Below are 23,103 nucleotides of genomic sequence, written 5' to 3'. Positions count from 1 at the left end.
GACTCAATCACCAAGGGGCTCAGCAGCTATTGGCTTGTGCACACAGATCTTCTTTCCAACTAGATGTACAGCTCCTGTTTACAAACTTGGGTTGGGGTTTGAATGTTTCAGGTAGAAGTCCTACCTTTTTGGGAGCAGACAATTTTTTTTTCTCTTTGTTTTGTTTTGTTTCGTGAAACACTGTGGAACAATTCTTGACTCGGGCAAGTTTTAACACTTTAAAACTGAACCCCGTGGTTCCATGCCAAGCAAATGTCACTTGGATTAAACCAACTGACATCATTTGCCCTACTGAACTAGCTTGGAAGATAGGTTGTCCAAACTGGTTTGATAGCGAGGGGGGTGTTAGTAATAACAATTAGACCTCGTGTTTAAAGTTAACTCTCGGGCTGAACTAGAAATCTTTTTCACCACAATGGAACTAGTGTCTGGAGAAAAACAAATCAACTACTATACAAGCTGCCAACGTATCCTTTGGCACATGCAACTAGAATGGCCTTTTCCTAATCCCGACAAAGCACAGAGCGTGTCGAGAGGAAAGCAGGGTGTCTTGTATGAGTGTGTTGTCATTTTGTGAATATATGCACTTGCTCCATTTATGATACAGCAACTGTCAACGCCACGAACTGGTTGAGCAAACACTATGATGCTACAAAACCTCAACTCCGCCGCATTCAGATGCACATACCTGCCCAGGTAACACAAACACACCTACATATGCCCCCTGCCCCACACACACACACACACACACATACACTTGTGCTGACATCATCCCTGACTACCCTGCCAATGTTAGGCGACACAAACAAGATTTTTTTTGTTGTTGCCCAAAACATACACATAAATGGGTTTTTCACCCTAAAACACAGGCATGCAACCATGAGACTCATCAACAAGAAGTCTCAGTACCAGGCATGGTTTCCACTGGAAGCTAAAAGTAGCTTCATGTGAGTGTGGGTGGCTCTTCAAATCAGCAGGATTTTTGCGCCAACAATCGTCTGAAAGATTAACACAGATAATGTGGACTTGGAAACAAGTGCCTTGTCTCAGCCTTCTAATGATTTACAGAGCAGAGCTGGGGTGCTTGACCAGTCTACAAAACTCTCATGCAGATCACCTTGGTGCATTTCAAACAATTTTGAATATCTGTCCTTAAATTTCATTTGACACATTTTATAAATGAAAACATTCCAATAGTATAATTTCCCCCCTTAATATTTCTAAATCTGTAACAGTAGACTTGTGTTTGTTCCTTGTGGCTGTTCTGTGCACCTTTACAGACTCTTCCACCACCCCCTGTCCCATTTTAAGGCCAACCAGGCTGGTGACGTTACAAGATAATCTTCTTTAAAAGCCAGGAAAAATGCTGGGAACTCATGGGAATTAGGGCCGGACCACAACAGTGCTACTGATTTGAACTCTTCCTCTTTTCTAACAGTGCTTAAATTGTTGTGCCTGGCTGTGCAGTGATGGGGCAAACTTTTACGATTTGTGATTGTGATTCTGTCTCATGTAGAGCAAATTCAATCCAAAATGTAATGACCCAACTGTGTACTTCAATTAACTGGGCCTCTCATCACAACTTTTTCCATCCAACCTATCTCAATTTAGCCAAGTCCAGCAGATGACTGATCTTAATGGCCCTTCTAATTGACCACACGAGGCTTTGTTTGGCATATTAATCAAAGACTGGGTGCATTCTGCATTTCATTGTTATAACCAAGTTTGCTTAAAAACAAAGAACTATGTAATCTTTTTCTGTGTTCACCATATGGAACTCATAACTTCCGCTTTAAAACCACAAACAGAACGTAGTCATAATTAGGAAATCAATTCAAAGGTTCTACAGCATTTGTGTCTTCTGCAAAGTTCTTATCTCAAGAGACCATGAGAGCCAACTGGGTTTACTATAAGGCCTTACTGGGATTCATTTCCCATCCACAAGGAAACTAATTACACCCCTAATATCATATATTTCTAATTTGATTACCATAGCTAGCAGCTGTCAATGTACTTATCTTATTTAATGAAACAAAACAATTCAGGTTTAAAAAGAAACGTAAAATGTTTGGCTACATTTAAATAGATTTACGCATTAACAGACAAAAATAGATTTGGAGATAACAGATGCAGTAGGCTCCACAACAATGAACCAGTGCACCTTCCTGCAATTATCCATTATCTGGAATTATGGAAGTCTTACCAAGGTCTATCTGAAAGGACCATTTCTGTCTGCAAGTCTGACTTCTTGTCCCAAATAAATTGTGCATTGTGATGCCGGCAGAGTAACTGATTTCCAACTTCAAGTACAGCACCTAAACGCCAAAACTGTCAAGGTTTCTCGGGGGCATCGTCGACTCAGAAATAAGCAAACCCGTCTATAGTTAGATAATCTGCTGCACCACAACAGCTTAAATCTAGTCTCGTATGTTAAACAGCAGGACATACCCCTGACATGCAGTCTAAACAGAAACCTAAAATTGGGTCTTTGTCTAACCAGGAATGGGAAACCCAATGTGGCTGCGTAGGCAAGCTGGTGAATCACTGCTGGGGTGGCAAGGAAAACATTGTTAGAGAGAAGGCCAGGACAACTAGATTCTCTGTAGGCGGCCGAAGAGGGGGTCCGGCTCCTCAAAGATATCACTGTTGGTTAAAATAAGCATCAAACGAGCAAACACACTGATGAATGAAGTACAACAATCATGTTGGCCACATTAACGTCAGTTGCAGATCTTACCTGTCCGGTCGAATTTTCGATTACTTGCACCAGTGGGATCCTTGTTGACATTTTTAATGGATTAAGAATCGCCAAAAAAAAAATGGGGGATGGGAAGAATGTGAAAAGCCCTTAACGTCTATTGAGCGTTTAAAGTCGTGAAAACGGTGGTCCTTTCTCCGCAGCCGAGAGCCGGGGTGGATTTCCAGTAGTTGCCCAACGCTAGCCGGCTACCAGGACGACAGTTAACCCGTAAATCAACAAGTTGAATCCCACATCGGCGGCTAGCTTAGTCGGCCGGCTAGCTAGCGACTAGCTAGCAGCGGTCGTAGGTCCCATATTTGTTAAGAGCGCAGAAGGGTAAACTGAGCTGGGGGGGGAAAAAGAGCAGAAGAAGAAGAAGTCTTCAGAAATCCTGCCAGCGCGTGAGAACGACCGCTTCTCGGACTGGCAGGACCGTAGCACCGTGGGAAATGGGCTAGCGAGCTACGGGGGCTAAGCTAATGACGTTTCGGGTCAACTAGCTAACGGGGCCGCTAGCGCCAAGAAAAGTTGGGTCGGCGGTCGGAGTTAGCCAGACGACGTTCGCTTTAAGCGGTTAGCATGCTAGCTCCCAATAACAGCGGTCCGAGGAAGCGCCCCCCCCCCCGCGAATGTCATCGACACCTACAGCAGTTCGTTATCCGGTGTGGGTGTCATAGCTCGGTACCGCCGCTTCCTCCGTCTTGTCGCAGTACCGTTTCCTTTCGGATCTGAAATCGAGCGAGGGCTCTTCAAAACTTTCAGGCCAAAAGTTATCTCTCTCTCCTCCCCCCCACCCCCGGCGAGTAGCCACCTTTCCAGTCTGCGCAAAGCGAATCAAACAAAACAAATCTTTCCGACAAAGCTATCCGAAACGAAGTAAACAAACATAAAAGGGGGGGAAGGAGGGAGGGAGGGCAACGCCGCGTAAACGAATCACATGGCCGGCGAGAAAATCGAATTTGACCAGCCAGTTAGCCGGCTAGCAGATGTTAGCCCGCGATGTTAGCTAGCTAGCTAGCTAGCTTGATTCTTTTTCTTTTTTTCCTCCTCCCCGTCGAGACGAAGCTAACTTAGCACGTTAGCGTAGCTTCTGCCGCCGCAGATCCGGCAGAACTCAGAACCCGCGGAGCTCGCCGGCCGCCCCGTCCGCTCGCAAAGCGCCGCAGCGGGGAGCAGATACAACAGACTCGTCCGGTCAGCAAAACCCGACGGCGAAATAATCCCGTGACGCGGCGACTGGAGAATAATCAAGTTGTAAAGTCCATTATCGGAAAGGCGTCTTTTTCCTTTTTTTGAGGGGGGTTTGGCGGTGCGTTTCAACGGGCGACGCACAAACACACACGGATAGAGAGACACACACACACGGATGGATAGAGAGAGAGAGAGAGAGAGAGAGGCTGGGAGCTGCGCCCCGATCGCAGCCCTATCCGCACAATCTAGCCCCGATACCGGAACAAGCTCGCGGTAACATGGCCGCTAACGCCACGACTGGGGGAGGGAGGGAGGGAGGGAGGGAGAGGGATGGCGTCGTACCGGATTCGGAAAGATTCGACCTTTCTCGGAAAGTCTTACAGGTATGAAGGTGACAGCTCGGCGTACTCTGCACTCGGGTAACCGGCAGGTTGTAGAGAGCTGGGGGGGGGGTGGAGAGTGGGGGGGGGGTGTCACCATCCGTCCCTTCTGACTTATGACGTGTATCCTGCATTGTTTCGCCACGCAACTTGCGCCTCGTCGAGCGGCTGTTGTAAACCGTTACGCCGTCCTTATGTCCGACCTAAGGGGGGGGGGGGGTCTGATGTAGGTTCTCCCTGAGGTCTCTTCCTTTTTTCCCCTCTCTGCGGAATGGTTCCTATTCCACATTGAGGGACCGGTGAGAAGGGGGTGCGCCCACATTCTAGTTTATTATCTCTTGAGGCGTGTGGCGTTGGTCGGAGCCCCCCTGGGAGTTGAATTGGGACGTTGGGCTACTCAGATTACACTTGACCCGACTTGTTCTTCACTCGTCACAGCGTCGTGCAATCTAACAGCTCCGGAGACATTTTCTGTATCTGCTCTACCTTATGCAGATCTAGGAGATGCCTGTTTGCCATGGACCCAAGGACTCACAAGTGAGAACGCACAATCTCTCTCTCTCTCTCTCTCTCTCTCTCTCTCTCTCTCTCTCTCTCTCTCTCTCTCTCTCTCTCTCTCTCTCTCTCTCTCTCTCTCACCCACGCACACGCACACGCACACGCATGCTCCAGTGTGGTCTTTGCAGGGCCAGTAAAAAGCCTGGGGGTTTGCCAAATAGTTACACATCTGCATATTCGCCCCCCTTCCACTTATAAACCCACAGTAGTCTGTTCACCCTGCATTTTGCATATCACATAGCACCTTAACCCCATGTCAGAACAAAAGCAGCGCAATACGTGTCAGAGGAAAAGAAGAAGAAGTTCAAGGGCAGCGGTGAGCTGCCACAGGATAGCCACTGACACCGCTGCTGGAAAAATAGCATGCAAAAACACTGACTTGTGCCATTCCTTTGGCTCTTTCTAAGACTCAGATGCATTGATAAAAGGTTGAATTGGGTGGGTATAATTAGCCAGCCATTGCGCTAACCTAGACATTGCTGGCTTCGAAGAGGCTATATAATAAATGCGTAATTATAGTGGTATTGCTGAACATTGTAACTGCCAGCTGGTATAGCTTTTCCAGGTTACTTAGCAGCCACTGGGGCTCGTGATTATAAATGCTGATATGGCTGCTATTAAAACAGCTCCATCAAAATACCCATTGCTAATCTGAGACCATGCCGTCAAAATACAGACGTGAGACCATTCGTCCAACATGCTGAGGATGTTTTTCAGACAACAACCAGGGGAGAAACGGGGAATGGGAGACTACAAGAAATGTCAAATTGTACTGAGTGTGGGTTTCAAGAAAATACTCTCGTCCCAAGCAGCAGCAGGAGTGACAATACCAAAGACCCCTACAATTTGTCAACCCATGATGGTGTCTCCCTATCAGGCGTATTACCTACCACTGACTTATAATGGCTAGTGTTCAGGCCAGCCCCACCATATAACATAATTATCAGTGACTTATCTATTATCCGTGACATTATGCCCCCTTATGTCACTGGGTTTGATAAAGTGTACCCATTTTCCACGGGCTGTGATAAAACACCCACTAATCAACTTCATTAGCACCGAATGATATTGTAAACTACTAATAAGACACGTTAGTCCCTAGCTAACTGGTCTGACCCTTTAGCCGAGCGGTTAGTGGTGGTGCAGTACACCTCGTATCGAATCCCGCACCGGGCAAGAAAATAACCGGTTCCATTGGTGGCAGCGGTGGGATCCGGAAGTGTGCAGATCTTCAGAAGTCTCTTCGGAGCGCGGAATGACAAAGCGCGAGGGCGCGCTTCCGGGGAGGGTGACGACTGTAAACTAATAATAAGACACGTTAGCCCCTAGCTAACGGGTCTGATCCTTTAGCCGAGCGGTTAGTGATGTCGCCTTGTGGTGCAGTACACCTCGTATCGAATCCCGCACCGGGCAAAAAAATAACCGGTTACAATATTGCACAGCGGATATGCCGGCCGGTCAGCAGTTTAAATTGTGGTTTCATTTCCCTTGAGTGCACAAAATATAAACGCCCCCCCCTCCCCTTATTGGAAACGCGTGTTATTGATAAAACAGGGGAAAACCCTGCTGCCACCTGTTTCAAGCCTAAACACGTTTGTGTACCCGCCGCATCCAACCGTCACCATTTCAGACGAGCCGCTGCTCTCGATGGCATCCATTGAAAATGCACTCCGACGTCGCCATCTTCAGGGCAAGTAGGTGAACTGCAACGCGGCCGCCTCAACGTTTCCTCTCAGCACTGTCGCAGGGAGGCTTTTGTTTTCCTGCACACTCCAAGGTCAAGGCTGCGCGTTTGACTATTGGGGTGCGATCGAGCTCAGTTTTCCTTACCTGACGGTGTATTGCCTAAAACCTAACCAAACAAACATCGTCTTTTCAGCGCAAGATTGACATTCACGTCACAATTCCATCATGTGTGTGTGTGTGTGTGTGTGTGTGTGTGTGTGCGTGCGTGTGAATGTGTGTGTGTGTGTGTGTTCTCCTGGATCGCCACCTTGTTGCGGTGGGGAAGCTTGCGTGTACTAATGATCCCCAGGGCAATGCCGTCCCATGGGTCACCCGAGGCGGATAGGTCAAGGGGGAGGTTCCAGACGAAGCGCCAGCCGACAAAAGCCTCGACGGCAGAACCGGCAGAAGATGTCTCCAGGTCACAACGGTAGCGAAGGCGGGTGAAGGCTGCAGCAGAGGGTGGTTCCCATGTCGTCTTGGTTCTCCATGCCGCCGGACTCCGGCCACCCCTCTCCTTGCCAAGGACCGTGTGGTGGCTGCAGGAGCATCAGCCACTCTACGTAAAAAGCTGTCACGCGCAGGCGTCCCTCCGTCGTGCGGCTCTAGGATCGGCCTCTACGTCCACCTGAAGACCCGTACTCGACCCCGGTCATACTCGACTCCGAGTGACCGCCGATGATTTGTGTGTATGTATGTATGTATGTATGTATGTATGTATGTATGTATGTATGTATGTATGTATGTATGTATGTATATATATATATATTGTAACGTGCACGGATAAGAAGACACGCTGGCCGCTGGCTCAGGGGTCTGACCCTTTAGTCTAGCGGTTAGCGATGCCTCCTGCGGTGCGGGCGATATGGGTTCGCTTCCCGGCCGCGGCAGTTCCTGTGGTTGCGTTGTCCCCCCCCCCCCGAATGCGCTACAGTATGTATGTGTATGATGAGGCCAAACATTATGACCACTCACAGGCGAACCAATTAACGTTGCTCATCTCCAAATATGGGCACATGTCAAGGTCTGGGTAGAGATGGGAAAAATCCGTTCTCGTGTTGGAGGGGAAACGGGCAGGAGTAAAAGACCCGAACGGCTTTGACAAGGGCCAAATTGTTATGGCCAGATAACTGGGTCAGAGCATCTCTGAAACGACGAGGCTTGTAGGGTGCTCCCGGTCAGCAGTGGTGAGTACATACCGAGGTCAGCGAAGGCTATCCCGTCTGGTCCAAACCTAGAGAAGGTCTACCAGTAACGTGGGGTTAGATCTTTGCCTGGGTAGGCAGCGACCTATCAATATGGCACATGCCTACATTCAATTAACATAGCAGTTTAAGCTGATAGTGTTATTATTTCTTTTGGGACCCCCCCTTTTTTAATCCCCAATTGTACTTGGCCAATTACTCCACTTTTTCCGAGCCGTCCCGGTCGCTGCCCCACCCCCCTCTGCCGATCCAGGGAGGGCCGCAGACTACCACGTGCCTCCTCCCATACATGTGGAGTCGCCAGCCGCTTCTTTTCCCCTGACAGTGAGGAGTTTCACCAGGGGGACGTAGCGCGTGGGTGGATCACGCTATTCCCCCCAGTCCCCCCCCCCCGAACAGGTGCCCCCGACTGACCAGAGGAGGCGCTAGTGCAGCGACCAGGACACACACCCACATCCGGCTTCCCACCCGCGGACACGGTCGAGTGTGTCTGTAGGGACGCCCGACCAACCCGGAGGTATCACGGGGATTCGAACCGGCGATCCCCGTGTTGGTTGGCAACGGAATAGACCCCCTCGCCACTCGGACGCCCCCTAAACTCGTAGTCTGCATAAGCTAGGCTATAAATCAACAAATATGCCCACTGTAAAGTCAGCCAGATGTGGAACTAATGCACAATCAAATCTAACCAATGGACACGACCTACACGGCGGAGAGAGAGAGAGAGAGAGAGAGAGAGAGAGAGAGAGAGAGAGAGAGAGAGAGAGAGAGAGAGAGAGAGAGAGAGAGAGCTTGATGCCAGCGCACCGATACACAACGAGGGTGTGGTGACAGCGCATCAGGATAAAGAAAACAAACATGAAACCGTCCAGACCCACAGCGCACCGTCTATAAACGGCCCAACTAAAGCACTTGGGGCCTTGGTTCTTTTTGGAGGTTATTGGGGATGATCGGGGGCGCCTATAAAAAATAGCAGAACATTCATTAAAATTGTGCATCATTATGTATAAATATGCAAAATATGCATTTTTCTAAAAATGGCTAAAAACCCACTTTTCTCGGCATTTCAGATGATTCTGAGCATCTTTGATTTTTTTCACCTATATAAAAAAAAAATTCTGGGACTTAGAAATGTTTTGGCATTATGCAAAATATGCAAATTTTTTTTGCAAAAATGCACTTATGATCCTCATTTTTTTTGGAGGTGGTAGGTATTGTTCCAGAGAGGACCAGAAAAATAGCAGAAAATTAAAATAATTATGCATAATTATGCCTAATTGTGCAAAATATGCATTTTCTAAAAATGGCTAAAAACCACTTTTCTCGGCATTTCAGATGATTCTGAGCATTGGGGGGGAGGGAGTTGGAGTGGGGGGGTAATCCACTTTTCTCGGCATTTCAGATGATTCTGAGCATTTGGGGGGAGGGAGTTGGAGTGGGGGGTGGGGGTTTAGGGGCAGGGGGAAGGCGGTTAGCTGGCAGGATGAAGAGGAGGGAGATTTAGACGGGTGGATAACCAAACCGCTACATTGTAGCGGGGTTCTTCTAGTTCATACATATATTTTTTTAAAAAGGGGGCAGTTACTTCATTTGAAGACGAAGTGCATGCACCTATCGCTCTGGTCAAAGATGTCTATGACTTTGTTGTAAAACTCCCCCTTGTTAGGTGTATTCCCAGGGTTCAGATTACGGGGGAGCTAAGGGGAGCTCGGCTCCCCTGAAAGGGACATGAGATCCCCCCGAAAGCCCACTTTGAGAAATGTAAGGGAAGGTCTGAAACATCGTCAGTTTTTGTGTCACAGGACTGCTGGGGTAGGCTCCAGCACCCCCGTGACCCTGAAAGCAGGATAAGCGGTTTGGATAATGGATGGATGAATGGAGGTTATATTTATATTTTTCTGTATATTAAGGTTCCCGAAAGGAATAACGATAGTAAAAATGTGCCAGTGTTGTGTTTATTCACTCATTACATTCCAATTTCTGAACATTTGTCTCCACTATAGTAAACATAATGATGAACCTATTCCTACTGTGGCCATCCATGCGTGGCAGCACACTCAAATCATCATCATCATCATCATCATCATCAACGGTCACTCAGGGTCAAGTATGAGTGTCCTCCTTCTGGGCCCTTCTGGGTCTTCAGGTGAGCGTAGAGGCCAATCCTGGAGTCGCATATTTTGGGGCAATGTGGTCAAGTGTGTGAAGGAGTGGTTGAGGATGTGGTTTGGGCCTTTCTGGTGACTCGCTCCTTTCTGAGTCTGGACTTGTTTTCAGCAGCGCAGTGGAGGTCATGGTTGTAGCATGCAGCACCCTCACGGACAGCCAGTCTCCAGGCCTCCCTGTTTTATGCTGCTTGTTCTCAGGTGTTAAGGTCGATGCCAAACGTTTCGATGTGGGCCTTGATGTTATCTTAAATCGCTTCTTTTGTCCTCGTGGGGCATGGCGTCCTATCATGAGTTGAGAGTAAAGGACTTGTTTTGGGAGGTGAGAGTCAGACATGCGGAGGACATGGCCAGTCCATCTCAGCTGATGTTGTGCAATGGTGGCGGTTATAGTAGGGATGTTGGCCTCCTCGAGGCCGCTGAAGTTGGTGCACTTATCCTCCAGCTGATCTTAAGGAGTTTCCCGGGGCATCGCTGTTGGTATGCCTCAAGTGCCTTCAGATGCCTGCTATATGTGGTCCATGTTTCTAATCCATACAGTAGGGAGGGCAGTACTACCATTTTGTACACCAGAAATTTTTTTCTGGCCTGAAGGTCGTGGTTTTCAAAACCCCTTTTTCTCAATCTTGAGAAGGCCCAGCTAGCACAAATGAGACTATGGTGTATTTCGATGTCAATGTTGGCTTCAGAGGAGACAAGGCTGCCAAGATATGGGAACTGTTCCATGTTTTCCAGTCTCGTGTTGTCTACAGAAATGAATGGGGGCAGAGCAGGCATATTTGTTAGGTGAGGGTTGGTAGAGGATATGGGTCTTTTCTATGTTAATGGCCAGGCCAAGCTGCTTGTATGCCTTTGCAAAGGCGTCCAGTATGCTCTGTAGTTCCTCTTCTATGAGGGACACTAAGGCGTTGTTATTGGCGTACTGCAGCTCAATGATGGATGTGGTGGTGGTTTTACTTTTAGCTATGAATCTGTTAATGTTCAGAAGATTCCCATCAGTTCTGTACATGGTTTTGACTTCCTGAGGCAGATTGGAACCCGTGAGGTGGAGGATGGTGGCAATGAAGACAGAGAACAGGGTTGGGGCAGTGACACAGCTTTGTTTAACTCTTGTGTGGACCATGAAGGTCTCTGTCTCATCTCCACAACTGCTGAGTACTCTAGCTGATATATTGTCATGTAGTAGTCATAGTACTGTGATATATTTGTCAGGGCAGCCTATTTTTAACAGAATTAGCCAGAGGGGCTGGTGGTTTACAGAATGAAAAACTTTGGATAAGTCTATAAAAGCCATGTACAGTGGTTGATTGTGTTACTGGGCTTTTTCTTGGAGTTGACAAGCGGTAAAAATCATGTCCATGGTGCTTCTGTTAGGATAAAAATCGCTCCGGGTTTCTAGCAGAATTTCCTCTGATATTGGAAGGAGTCTGTTGGCCACGACTCTAGCCAGAGTTTTCACTGTGGTGGAAAGCTGGGAAATACCACGGTAGTTTCTGCACTCAGCTTTGATCCCCTTTCGTAATGATAGAGACAATGAATGCGTCCCTAAGTTGCACAGCTATTTCCTCTTTTTCCCATATTTTAAGTAGCAGAGCATGGAAATGTCCGAGGAGTGTAGGTCCACCTGCCCTCAGTACTTCTGCTAGTATTCCATCAGAACCAGCAAACTTGTTGATTTTCCTCTTCCTGATGGTATCCTGGATTTCTCTTAGACTAGGTGGTGCTGCCATGCCCTCCTCTTTGAGTTGTTGAAGGAGTTGTTGGAGAACATCCATCTCAGTGCTAGAGTCCTGGTTTAAAGGGTCCTGGTGGTGCTCTTTCTACCTCTCTTTGATTGACTTGTTGTCTTTTAGCAGTGTGTGCCTATCTTTGGAGAGAAGGGGGGTTAGACAACAATGGCTGGGGTCATATATTGCTTTAGTAGCACCGCAGAAGCCTCTGGTATCCCCAGAGGCTGCAAGGTGTTGGATCTCAAGGCCATTCTTTGTCCACCACTGGTTCTTCAATTTGCTGACCCGGCTTTGGACGGCTGACTTTGCTCTTGCATGGGCAGCTTGTTTATGTTGGCAGTTGATGTCATTCTGCCAGATGGTTAAAGCTTGCCTCTTGGTGTTGATTAACTGTTGGATTTTCAGGTCATTCTCATCAAACCAATCTTGGTGGTTCTTCATCTTATGTCCAAGAATGGTTTTACAGGTGCCAGTGATTGCAGTCCTGAGCATATCCCAGCAGCTTTCAATATTATCTACATACTGCTTGGGCATTGATGTACTGAGCATGGCCTGGAACTGTTGACGAGAGGAGGTATTAGTCAGTCATTCAAGGTTGAGCTTTGGGCGGTCCTGCTTTTTCTGCACCCTTCTTTTCCAGTGAAGATGGGTGGACAGGGTGGAGCAGATAAGGCGGTGATCAGTCCAGCAGTCATCTGCATTGATCATCACTCTGGTGTCAAGTACCTCTCGTCGGTCTCTGACGGATGATAATGTAGTCAATGAGGTGCCAAATGTTAGAATGAGGATGCCTCCAGGTTGTTTTAGATTTGTTCTTCTGGTAGAAGAGTGTGTTGGTGATGGTTACTGATGTTGGTTATGTTGGTGATGGCACTCAAAATCACCATGTTTACATCACCACTTTAATTTATTCTCTTCACTGAGTTGGCTAGCTAACAAGTTAGTTAATGTGGTATGTGAATGGTAAATCGTTAGGTCTGGTAGATGCATAGTGCAAGCGGTTGGCCATTTGTTGTGGATTTTTGTTATTGTTCGAGTGACATAAAACTCAAAAGTATCCCAGGGAGTCAGTGTACTTGGGACCCCAGCACAAAAGCATCCCAGACCCACTGTCCCTTCGACAGGTGCCAGAGGCTTCACCTGCAATACTGGAAGCACTGCGACAGATCAGGGAGGACAACCAGAGGCTCCAACACACGTGTTGTAGCGCACTGGAAAATAGGGCTCCCCTGAAAGCCACTGTATAATTCAAATCCTGCTGGATTCCTTAGTTTCAAACCAAAAGCCAGAGTAGCAAGCAAAAAATCTTGCTAGTCTGGCTGCAGCCACAACCTGCTCCACTTAGTCTTTATGTGTTGCAACAAATTGGGGCCTGAATCCTATCAATTGGGTTGTGTATAATAGTGGCGCTAGGAGGATCGAGACTAAGGATAGGGACGCTAATCCCTTCTTTGTAGTACACAGACTCTTGCAGTCCTTCCCCTGTACCCCCAATACTATTGCAAAGGTCAGTGACTTGTTGGTAATTTATTATTAGGGAACCGGATGAGAAGGAGTAGTTTCCTTCATACTAACCATGCAAAATGGTGTCAATTCTATTGGCGTTGTCTGATATTAACCCAAGGTGTCATCGTGTAATTTGGTGGTGGATTGTAGTTCTATTTGTTATTGATTCTTTATCCACTATATCTTTAAGTTGGTTACGGATAGGGTTAATTTAGGGTTGGGGTCTAGTGTGTTGTTTTGATCCTATTCTGAGATAGTTAAATTTAGATTTTTGGATTGGTTTGGACCTAGTTTGGGAAAAAACAAGGGGGGGTTGTTTGCAGGAAATTCATTTGTATAAGTATTTAAAGGTTGTTAGGGTTGGAGTTTGATTAAGCTTAAGGCCAGGTTATGGTTGGAGCTTAATTTATTGTGCTTTAGGTTTGGCTTTTGTCGTAAATCAAGATGGCATCCTACCACCTACGTGCCACCTACCTAAACATCGTCGCAGGCCAAGTACACCCCTGCATGACAATGGTATTCCCTGATGGCAGTAGCCTCTTTCAGCAGGATAATGCACCCTGAAACACTGCACACATTGTTCGGGAATGGTTTGAGGAACTTCAAGGTGTTGCACTGGGATGTGCTGGACCAACAACTCTGATCCACGGTGGTTCCAGCTCACAATTTACAGGACTTGAAAGATCTGCTGCTAATGTTTTGGTGCCAGCTACCACAGCACACCTACGGGGGTCTTGTAGAGTCGATGCCTCGGCGGGTCAGCGCTGTTTTGGCGGCATAAGGGGGACCAACAGCATATTAGGCAGGTGGTTTTAATATTTTGGCTCATCAGTGTATGTATGTATGTATGCATGCATGCTTGTTGGCATGCATCTGTGTTGCCCCCCTGCGGTCAGGCAGACATATCTGCAGCCAGAAGGCCAACACAGAGAGACTTATTTAGTTTATTTCCCCAGGCCATAAGGGCACTCCACACCAACTAACATTAATAATGTACACTGTGTATACTGTACACACATTACTAAGAACTGTTAGTACTCTCACTTTGCCCCTGACACTCAAATGCCTTTTGCACAATGCAGGTTTATAAATATAAACACATACGTATAAAAAAAATCTCCCTTTCACCCTTTTTCGGGTGGTGTGTGTCTTCCTCAAGCTCGGGTCCTCTAATAGAGGCCTGGGAGTTTGAGGGTTCTGCGCAGTATCTTAGCTTTTCCTAGGACCACACTCCTCTGGACAGAGACCTCGGATGTTGTTCCTGGTCTCTGTTGGAGCCACTCTCCCAGTTTGGGAGTCACAGCCCCTAGTGCTCCTATTACCACTGGGAGTACTGTGGACGTCACCTTCCACAACCAATCTAGTTCTTCTAGCAGTCCTTGGTATTTCTCTAGCTTCTCGTGCTCTTTCTTCCCGATGTTGCCGTTGCTCAAGATTGCTACATCGATCACTACTGCTGTCTTCTGTTCCTTGTCGACCACCACAAAGTCTGGTCGGTTAGCCAGCACCTGCTTATCAGGCTGGAACTTGAAGTCCCACAGGATCTTAGCTCTGCCATTCTCAACCACCTTTAGCGGTGTCTCCCATTTGGACTTGGGGACTTCCAGTCTGTATTCAGTACAGATGTTCCTGTACAGTATCCCAGCCGCTTGGTAATGCCTTTCATTGTACGCTTTCCCAGCTTGTATTTTACATCCTACTACTAAGTGTTGGACTGTCTCAGGGGCGTCTTTGCACAGCCTGCATCTTGGGTCTTGTCTGGTGCGGTACACCCCTGCCTCAATCGATCTGGTCCGAGTGCCTGTTTTTGTGCTGCTATGATCACAGCCTCCGTGGTGTCCTTCAGCCCAGCCTTTTCTAGCCACTGGTAGGATTTGTCAATATCAGCCACGTCTTCTGTCTCTCGATGGTACATCCTATGGAGGGGCTTGATCTTCCATGATACCTCCTCCTCTTCTTCTTCTTCCTCTGTACTCTCTGTCTTCTGCTGCCTGAGGTACTCACTCAGCAGTTCATTCTGGGTGGCCCTCTTTCTGATGTACTCATGGATATATATTTTTATATATATATATATTCCTTGATACGGACCATTTGCATATTTGTATATAGATATTTATCAGAGTATACCCTCTGTATACTCCCAGGATTTATGCATGTTCTTGATTTTGTTGCACACATTTTGGAGTTGCCAATAAACATTTCACTGCTCATTATACTTGTACATTAAATATGTGACAAATAAATCTTTCATTCTTGTATGTATGTATTTATGTACGTATCTATGCAAATCTATCCTTAATTTTTCCAGTGGCTGTTACCCAGTGTTGCCTTCTTCTATAGTCCCTTGTGTTTAAACACATGTCTTGTAAACAAATCCATAAACCCTGCTGCATGAATTGAATATGTAAATGAATATTCTCTGCCTCTGTCATTGAGTGAATCCTTTGATACTGGTAACATTATTTATCCTTTTTTTATTGGCTCCCAATCTCCCATACTTCGGATGTTCGTTGTTGGATGGATATTTCAAGCTTCGCTGGAGGGACTTTTAAAGGACTACAATCCGTTTTATCTGTGGTCCCCTGCTTCACGGTGCCAGAAGCAGGTGGGCGGACTGAGATGGTGATATTAGTGTGGTTATTTTTAGTATCTGGTCAAACAAATTCACCCGCTGTTGAAGTTTATTGAAGTTTGCAACCAATAAACAATGCCAAAGAGTTGACCACTTCACTTCCCCCCATCCCAGTTTGTCTCTGAGAGAATACAGCTCTGTTCCAACGTAAGCTGAGGAAGTGTGCATGTTGACCCGAGAGACAGGGTACTTTTGCACACTCTCCATCATAGGTATGCATAATATGAAGTAGGTGCAGATCTTATGTTTGCATGCATGAGCAGCGACCAGGACACATACCCACATCCGGCTTCCCACCCATCAACACGGCCAATTGTGTCTGTTGGGATGCCCGACTATGCCGGAGGTAACGCGAGGATTTGAACCAGCGATCCCCGTGTTGGGAGGCAACGGAATGGACCCCTACGCCACCGGGACGCCCCCGGGATCTCCATTTTGTCCTAGAAAATGACACATTTCCTCCCGTAAAAGGAAATAAAAGGTTGTGTGTGGCTCACTGAGCAGAAATCAATTCTCAGTCTGACTGCTGTTGTTTTAAACTGCTCTGAGTACAAAGCTCACACGTACTGCCTAGAAACTAATCACAAACCTTGGGGACGTTATTTCATTATTACAAGTTTGAAAGCTTTGAAAGCGACCCTGTTTTTAGAAATGACTCAACCTGTATCCCCCTGTAAACTTCAGCCTCCCTTTAGTTATGAGCTTATCACTATGGTATTCAGGTATATGAAGGAAAGAGACGGGTGGAGCCGTGACAAAACTCATTTTGGCGCCGAGCTGTGCAGCGCTTCAAATAAAGTGTACAGAGGATCACGAAAGCGGCAAAAACTACACAATTTAAGTCATGTTATTTAGTCAGTTAAGTATTAGCACACATGCTTACACACTTGATTATGATTAAAATCATAACCAGTTCAATCTACCACATAGGTCACATGTACACAGAGTTTGCCCTGGTTGGGCTGGTGCTGTTCAGGCGTGGTATTCGCTCTTGACTGAGAGACCATGACATGAAAACTCATAAAAATGACTCACTCGGATGAATGAATGGCATGAAAGCTCAAACCTGATGCCTTTTCTGGTTCAGGACCTTTGCTGCACGACTTCCACTCTCTCTCCTCCATGTACTTCCTGTCTTTTTCTATCACACTGTCTCATATATATATAAATGCATATATGTATTTTAAAAAAATCCTACATCTTTATATATATATATCAATAAGTATATTTGTCACATACTTAATGTAATATATATGTGTATATATATATATACATATATATCATATCAATATAGATAGATAGATAGATAGATAGATAAGGGTGGCATGGTGGCACAGTGGTCCCCTCACAGCAAGAAGGTCCTGGGTTCGAGCCCCAGGGTAGTCCAACCTTGGGGGTCATCCCAGGTCGTTCTCTGTGTGGCATTTGCATGTTCTCCCCGTGTCTGTGCGGGTTTCCTCTGGGGGCTCCGGTTTCCTCCCACAGTCCAAAGACATGTAGGTCAGGTGGATCGACCGTACTAAAATGTCCCTAGGTGTGAATGTGTGTGTGTGGGTGTGTGTGTGCCTGCCACCCAGTGACTGCTGGGACAGGCTCCAGCATCCCAGCGACCCTGAGCAGGATAAGCGGTTTGGATAATGGACGGATGGATGAACCGATTCAACTTTCTTTGATGTTCTTACCTGGATTATCGAGCGTGTGTAAAGACATTGTCTCTCTTCATCCTCTTCCATCTCCTCCGTCCACCCCTCCATAAAAGAGGCAAATTCAACAGTTGCAGGGAAATCACTGAGGCTCTCCTGCCAAACACAGGTCCCAGTTAGGGCTGAGGTGCATTAGCACACATTAGTTTAACAACTAGTTAGGGTGGCACGGTGCTTGCCACCACTGAATTGAGAACGAGAATGCTAACGATGCAAGAGAATTCACAAATTAAGCCACGGATACAGGAGATCAACAGGGGGTATGAAAGTACTCTGTTTCACTGATGCAAATCGATTTTGCATTTACCCACTGGAATATTGGTATGCCACAGGGCAGGGAAAATCAATCAGAGATCATAGCCGTGAACGGGCACATAGTTCTTGTATCGTTTGCACTTGCATTTTCCAAGCTAGCAAGCCGAAGACAATACCACTGTGGTAACAGAGGTAGCTGAAACGATTGCCCCAAGAAAAACAATAACATAATTATACAGTATATATGTCAAAAAGGTCATTTTCACTGAGAGATGATCCACTCTTGTGGTTTATTGTGATTTTTCTCTGGGAATTTGGTACAAGTTTGATGAATGAAGCGGTTGCTGCACACGTTGCATGCATCGACTGGGCTTCTTAACTGTGCATTGTGCAACCCTTTAATGAACTTGCATGGTGCAGCTGTGTGACCTCTGACCCTCTGGCTCTCCAAACTACACACGGTGCAGCTTGACCCCTATCTGCCCTATCAAGCAAAACTGGAGGTTGCATCTCGAGCTGAGGCCTTTGGCGTAAGTGAACACGGTGTTCCCTCGGCTTGTCGCAGGGCACCTCTTTCTGAAATTCCCCAGGATTTCCTTCGTATCGTAGCGTCTTTAACCGGGTTCCTTCTCCCGCTTCCTCGGTTCAGCTCTTCAGCGCCTTCGGGTTCTCCGCACTTGACCTCCGCTGTCCAAACACCTGCTGAAGTACTGTTGGAATGGAGGAGTTGGGATGCGTCTCCCCAAAAAGAAACTCTTACTGTGGTGCTAAACCCCCCCAAAAAACCACTGACGCTCCGATGAAGGCCTGTAGCAGTAGGCCGAGATGTTAGCATGTTTTGCTGGCCAAAATAAATTGGCGGAAATGAGGTACCGTCCCCGTCCTTTTTGAAATCGGTGAGTGCTACCCTACATCCTTGGATGTGGTTCTCTGAAGAACCTGCTGAAGTACGTGTCTTCATCTCTTCTCCTGTCTCCACATTGTATTGCGTCCTCCTGTCTTCCTCGTCAATGCCGTCACCACCACCACCATCATCATCACCACCATCATCAGGGGTGTTTGATCTACTAGGGGAGCGAGGGCATTGCCACACTTGCACGTACAAGCGGAGAAGATGCGGATGATTTTAAATTGATTGGATTGTATTTCCAAGGAAAAAAACAAACAAACACACACTTGAGGCAACAACTCATCCCCACCGACTGTATTCGCTGGTGTAGGCTTATATGTTATGGCAACAGGGATTTTCATTTTGGCATACCTTCGTGATTTTGGCCAGAGGCATACTTTTGTTGATGTCATGGCCCCATGGGTGAAGAAGTGGCTTTGATGAATTGTTTGACTTCGATTGTGGGTTCAGCGGCTCTTGCACTTCTAGTCCGCATTGGCCTGTGTGTTGAAATGCAACACGCCGCCATTCAGTTTTCACTGACGCTCCCTCCCTGTTGTCTCTAAACCAGATTGTGTTGCATGTGATCACTGGTCAAAATCCCTAGATGGTATTTGGTGTTCCCCATTTATGCTGAATGTTGTCTGAAAAGGGTCCAGCTACTGTGAAGACGTCTATAGATGATTTACAGAGATTAAAATTGTCTCAAAATGTCCCAGTTCGTTTTTGTGGTCAAATGTGGGCACATTGCCCATAGTCTGTCTAACACTGTGAGTGACAGCCACGCGATGACACGTTTAAACATCTGGCAGTGGGATTTCAAGAAAAACCGATTCACAGCAATGCTGTGTACAGCTAACGTAATAGCCCCATCTAGTGGTGACATTAGGCCATGACACTGAAAATCACACACTGGACTGCACACTGGCAGACCCTTTGGTGTAAGGGCTCATCGTGTACTTCAGCAGTAAAAGCTCTTGAGAAGTTGGGGGGTGGGGGGGTGGGGGGCATATTGTAATTTTCCAACACTTTAATCAGAAAGAAGTTGCACTATGTTACATAACGAGGACTCGACTCTGCTTTGATTTGGCAATCCTGCAATGACGTTAAAGATGCACGACTTTTGGTTTCAGTCTGCACATTATGGAGACACGTTTCTGTAATATGTTCTTCAGTCACTACTATGTCTGATCGTGTGAACGGCAAACGATGCAAATTCTGTAAAACTTTCTCGTGCTGGGAATTTTAGCTGACCTGCACACGGTAGACATGATGTCCAACTCAAAAAGAGCCGTGTCAAGCAAATAGCAGCTGTTTGAGTACATTCAAGGTTTTTTATATGTTGCATTGTCCTCAGTTTGAACCCTGATGAGGTCCTTATCTGTTAGCTTAGGTTTGGGCTGTTTCAGAACCACATGAGTCATCCTGGATGGATTTTATCTGTGTTTTTGATAACTGTTGTTTACTGTGCCTGTTTTTCACAACCACGTTTTGTAGGCTGCAGCTTTTCTGTTGTCCTTCCGTTATCCACACCGCTTATCCTGGTCTCAGGATGCTGGAGTCCCAGCAGTCATTGGGTGCCAGGCGGGGAGACACCCTGGACAGGCCGCCAGGCCATCACAGGGCCCACACACACACACACACATTCATACCAAGGGACAATTTAGTATGGCTGATCCACCTGACCTACATGTCTTTGGACTGTGGGAGGAAACCCACGCAGACACGGGGAGAACGTGCAAACTCCACACAGAGGACGACCCCCAAGGTTGGACTACCCCGGGGCTCGAACCCAGGGCCTTCTTGCTGTGAGGCCACCATGCTAACCACCGTGCCGCTTTTCTGCTACATTGTGTAATATAATAACCAAAATGCCTTCTCTTAGTTATTCTAACCCCTCCGTCTTGATCCTATCTATGCCCCCATTGGCTGGAACGTCTCACTGGGATTGTTAAGATTTAATACAGAAAAACGTGAGACGTTTAACCAAGCATCTACGTCAGCAAACCTTATTAAGAGTCGATGTTTAGCAGCGGAACAAATGTTTAGTTAAAATTGCAAATTTGGGATTTCCATTTGAATGTGTGTGTTTCATGTGCATTTAACCAGCGTGGTTTCTTTTCTTCTTCTTCTTCTTTTTTATCAGAAAATGTACTTTGGAGCCCAGGGAAGTCCCACCGGTTGTAAATATTATATTCCTGACGTCATCCTCATTATCAGCCATTCAGCGGCAGCCATCTTAGGACGCTCGCTCCCCCCCACCCCTCCCCCCCCCGGTTATCGCACCACCGGCCACGTGTCTGGTGTCGTAACTTCTTCAGGACTGATCAGCGTCCCGCTGCCGCCGCACGCCTAGCAACGGCACGCGCCCAAGCGTCGGGAATCGCACGCGTCCGCTTGACGTGAACTTGACGTGAACTTTAGAGACGGGGGCGCGTTTGGCGTGGCGACCCGCTCGTATCAGGGCCTTCGTCTCGCCACGTTGACGAATAAACGTCTCTACACCGCCCCATACACTTAAAGAGGAATAACACTCAAAATCACAGTTCTTCCAGTGTTTCTCAACCGGGGGTCCGCGGACCCCTAGCGGTCCGTGGTGTAATTGCAAGGGGGTCCGCGAAAATAAAAATATCTTTAAAAAAAAGATCCTATGACATTTATAGAAATAGGATTATTTTACTCACATGTGACTGAGACCTTTATCTACCTAAACTATAAAGGGTAACGGGACTTTTTTCTCTAATTACATCTGTTTCACAAGTGTCATTTATTGTATTTTAATAAGAGATCTCGCTCCCGTTTGCATTGTTAAAAGTTACTGCATAAGAATTCTGTTGTTACATATATCTGAAAGTTACTGAATACATATTCTGTTTTGTTAACTATATCTAAGTTACAACTGAAAGCTCTTATTTTTGCCCCAAAGAGTGAATAAATGCTATAATGCAACTTAAAATGCAGTTTCTATTGTTTCTATCAAATTGCAACCCCCCTCCCCCAAGATCAGGTGGAGGGGTCCTCAGGGTAGATCAAAAATACGCAGGGGGTCCAGGACCCCAAAAAGGTTGAGAACCACTGGTCTAAGAGATAAAAAAAAAGAAAAGAGAATACATCTGACCGAAAACCCCTCAGTATCTTCACGACAGCTGTACAGCTTCGCGATTCGACTTCGAAATACAGAAAACACAAAACAAAACTTCATAATAACAACTAAGCTTGTTAGAAACAGAGTGACGCCGGTCTCCTACAGTGGAGAAATGGCCTGTCCTAACCCGCGCATGCGCAATAACCCCACGAGTAGGAACTAACAGTACAGCAGCGAGCTGTGTGATGTCATAATGTATAAACAGCCATTTAAATTACGCCCCCCCCTTCAGTTTAGTTCCCCTTTACTGTCACCGATATGTATCAAACAAATCAAAATGTCAAACTGGAGGATGAAGACTGTTTTCCTCTTCGCAGTGTCAAAATGAGAAGTTCATTTCGAGTTGAGCGGATGACAACAAAACTCAAACAATCAATGACCGAAAAAGAAATCAGGGCTTATTGTTACCTATCCTATACAGCCTTAAGTTAACCTAGAATATCAGTTACAAAAGGAAGGGGAAAACATTATACTGACTTGTAATCCTTAATTAGTTTACATTTTAAAGGTTTTCTGAAACTCAGCAGCGGGCTACACAATGTCAACTCGTCATTAAGACCATTCCATAGCCAGACTCCCAAAACTGGAACACATCTGTATTTTACATTGGTTCTCACCTTTTACTTCTAGCTCGATAAAGTATTTCCGGTGTTTTTAAATACACAATATCTAAGAATGTCTAGTTCAAGAAAGAGTGGCAAGGACGCCGCAAACTTTTTTCAGAAATGGAACGGAGAGATCAACAAGCTTACGTTTATTGACTCTTTTTTTTCCAAAGGCGTAACATGATCTGAAAGAGAAAAACAAAATGATTTTGAAAAAATAAAATCAAAATTCTTCACTATTCACAATTATCTGAGTCAGCAGGTGCTGCATAATAATGCTATTAAACCCCTTTTATTTGCTAAGATCAACGATTCTCTCACAACAAAGCAAACGACTGACTGGAAAAATATGGAAAATATGTACACCTAAAACTGTCACACACAAGTTCCCTTATGATGCAGTTATTCTGAGCTGTTTGCCAAGATGTCTGGGATCCAGGATAGGAGATGTAGGTCCCCCCCCCCCCCCCAAAAGCAAGAGCAAACATATACTGCGGCACGGTGGCGTAGTGGTTAGCACTGTCGCCTCACAGCAAGAATGTCCTGGGTTCGAACCCCAACTGGAGTTGGTCCCCGGGTGCTGCACGGTGGCTGCCCACTGCTCCTAGCTACACAACTAGGATGGCTTAAATGCTGAGCGTAATTTCCCCGCAGGGATCAATAAAGTATCTCAA

General features: G+C 46.4%; 1 protein-coding gene across 3 annotated transcripts in view; it reads right to left on the bottom strand.

Annotated features, from left to right (window-relative positions):
• The window catches only part of mark2b (MAP/microtubule affinity-regulating kinase 2b), an 83,460-nt gene extending 79,250 nt beyond the window's left edge, over positions 1-4,210 (bottom strand). For all 3 annotated transcript variants that reach the window (XM_056300738.1, XM_056300739.1, XM_056300740.1), the window contains exon 1: positions 2,738-4,210. In XM_056300738.1, the coding sequence (XP_056156713.1) occupies positions 2,738-2,788 (51 nt within the window). In that variant the 5' untranslated portion in view covers positions 2,789-4,210. The remainder of the gene's footprint in view (positions 1-2,737) is intronic.
• Between the last annotated feature and the right edge of the window lie 18,893 nt (positions 4,211-23,103).

Source organism: Lampris incognitus, chromosome 20 (assembly GCF_029633865.1).
Source record: "Lampris incognitus isolate fLamInc1 chromosome 20, fLamInc1.hap2, whole genome shotgun sequence".
Classification (NCBI taxonomy): domain Eukaryota; kingdom Metazoa; phylum Chordata; class Actinopteri; order Lampriformes; family Lampridae; genus Lampris; species Lampris incognitus.
This window is presented reverse-complemented; position numbering and strand designations above follow the sequence as displayed.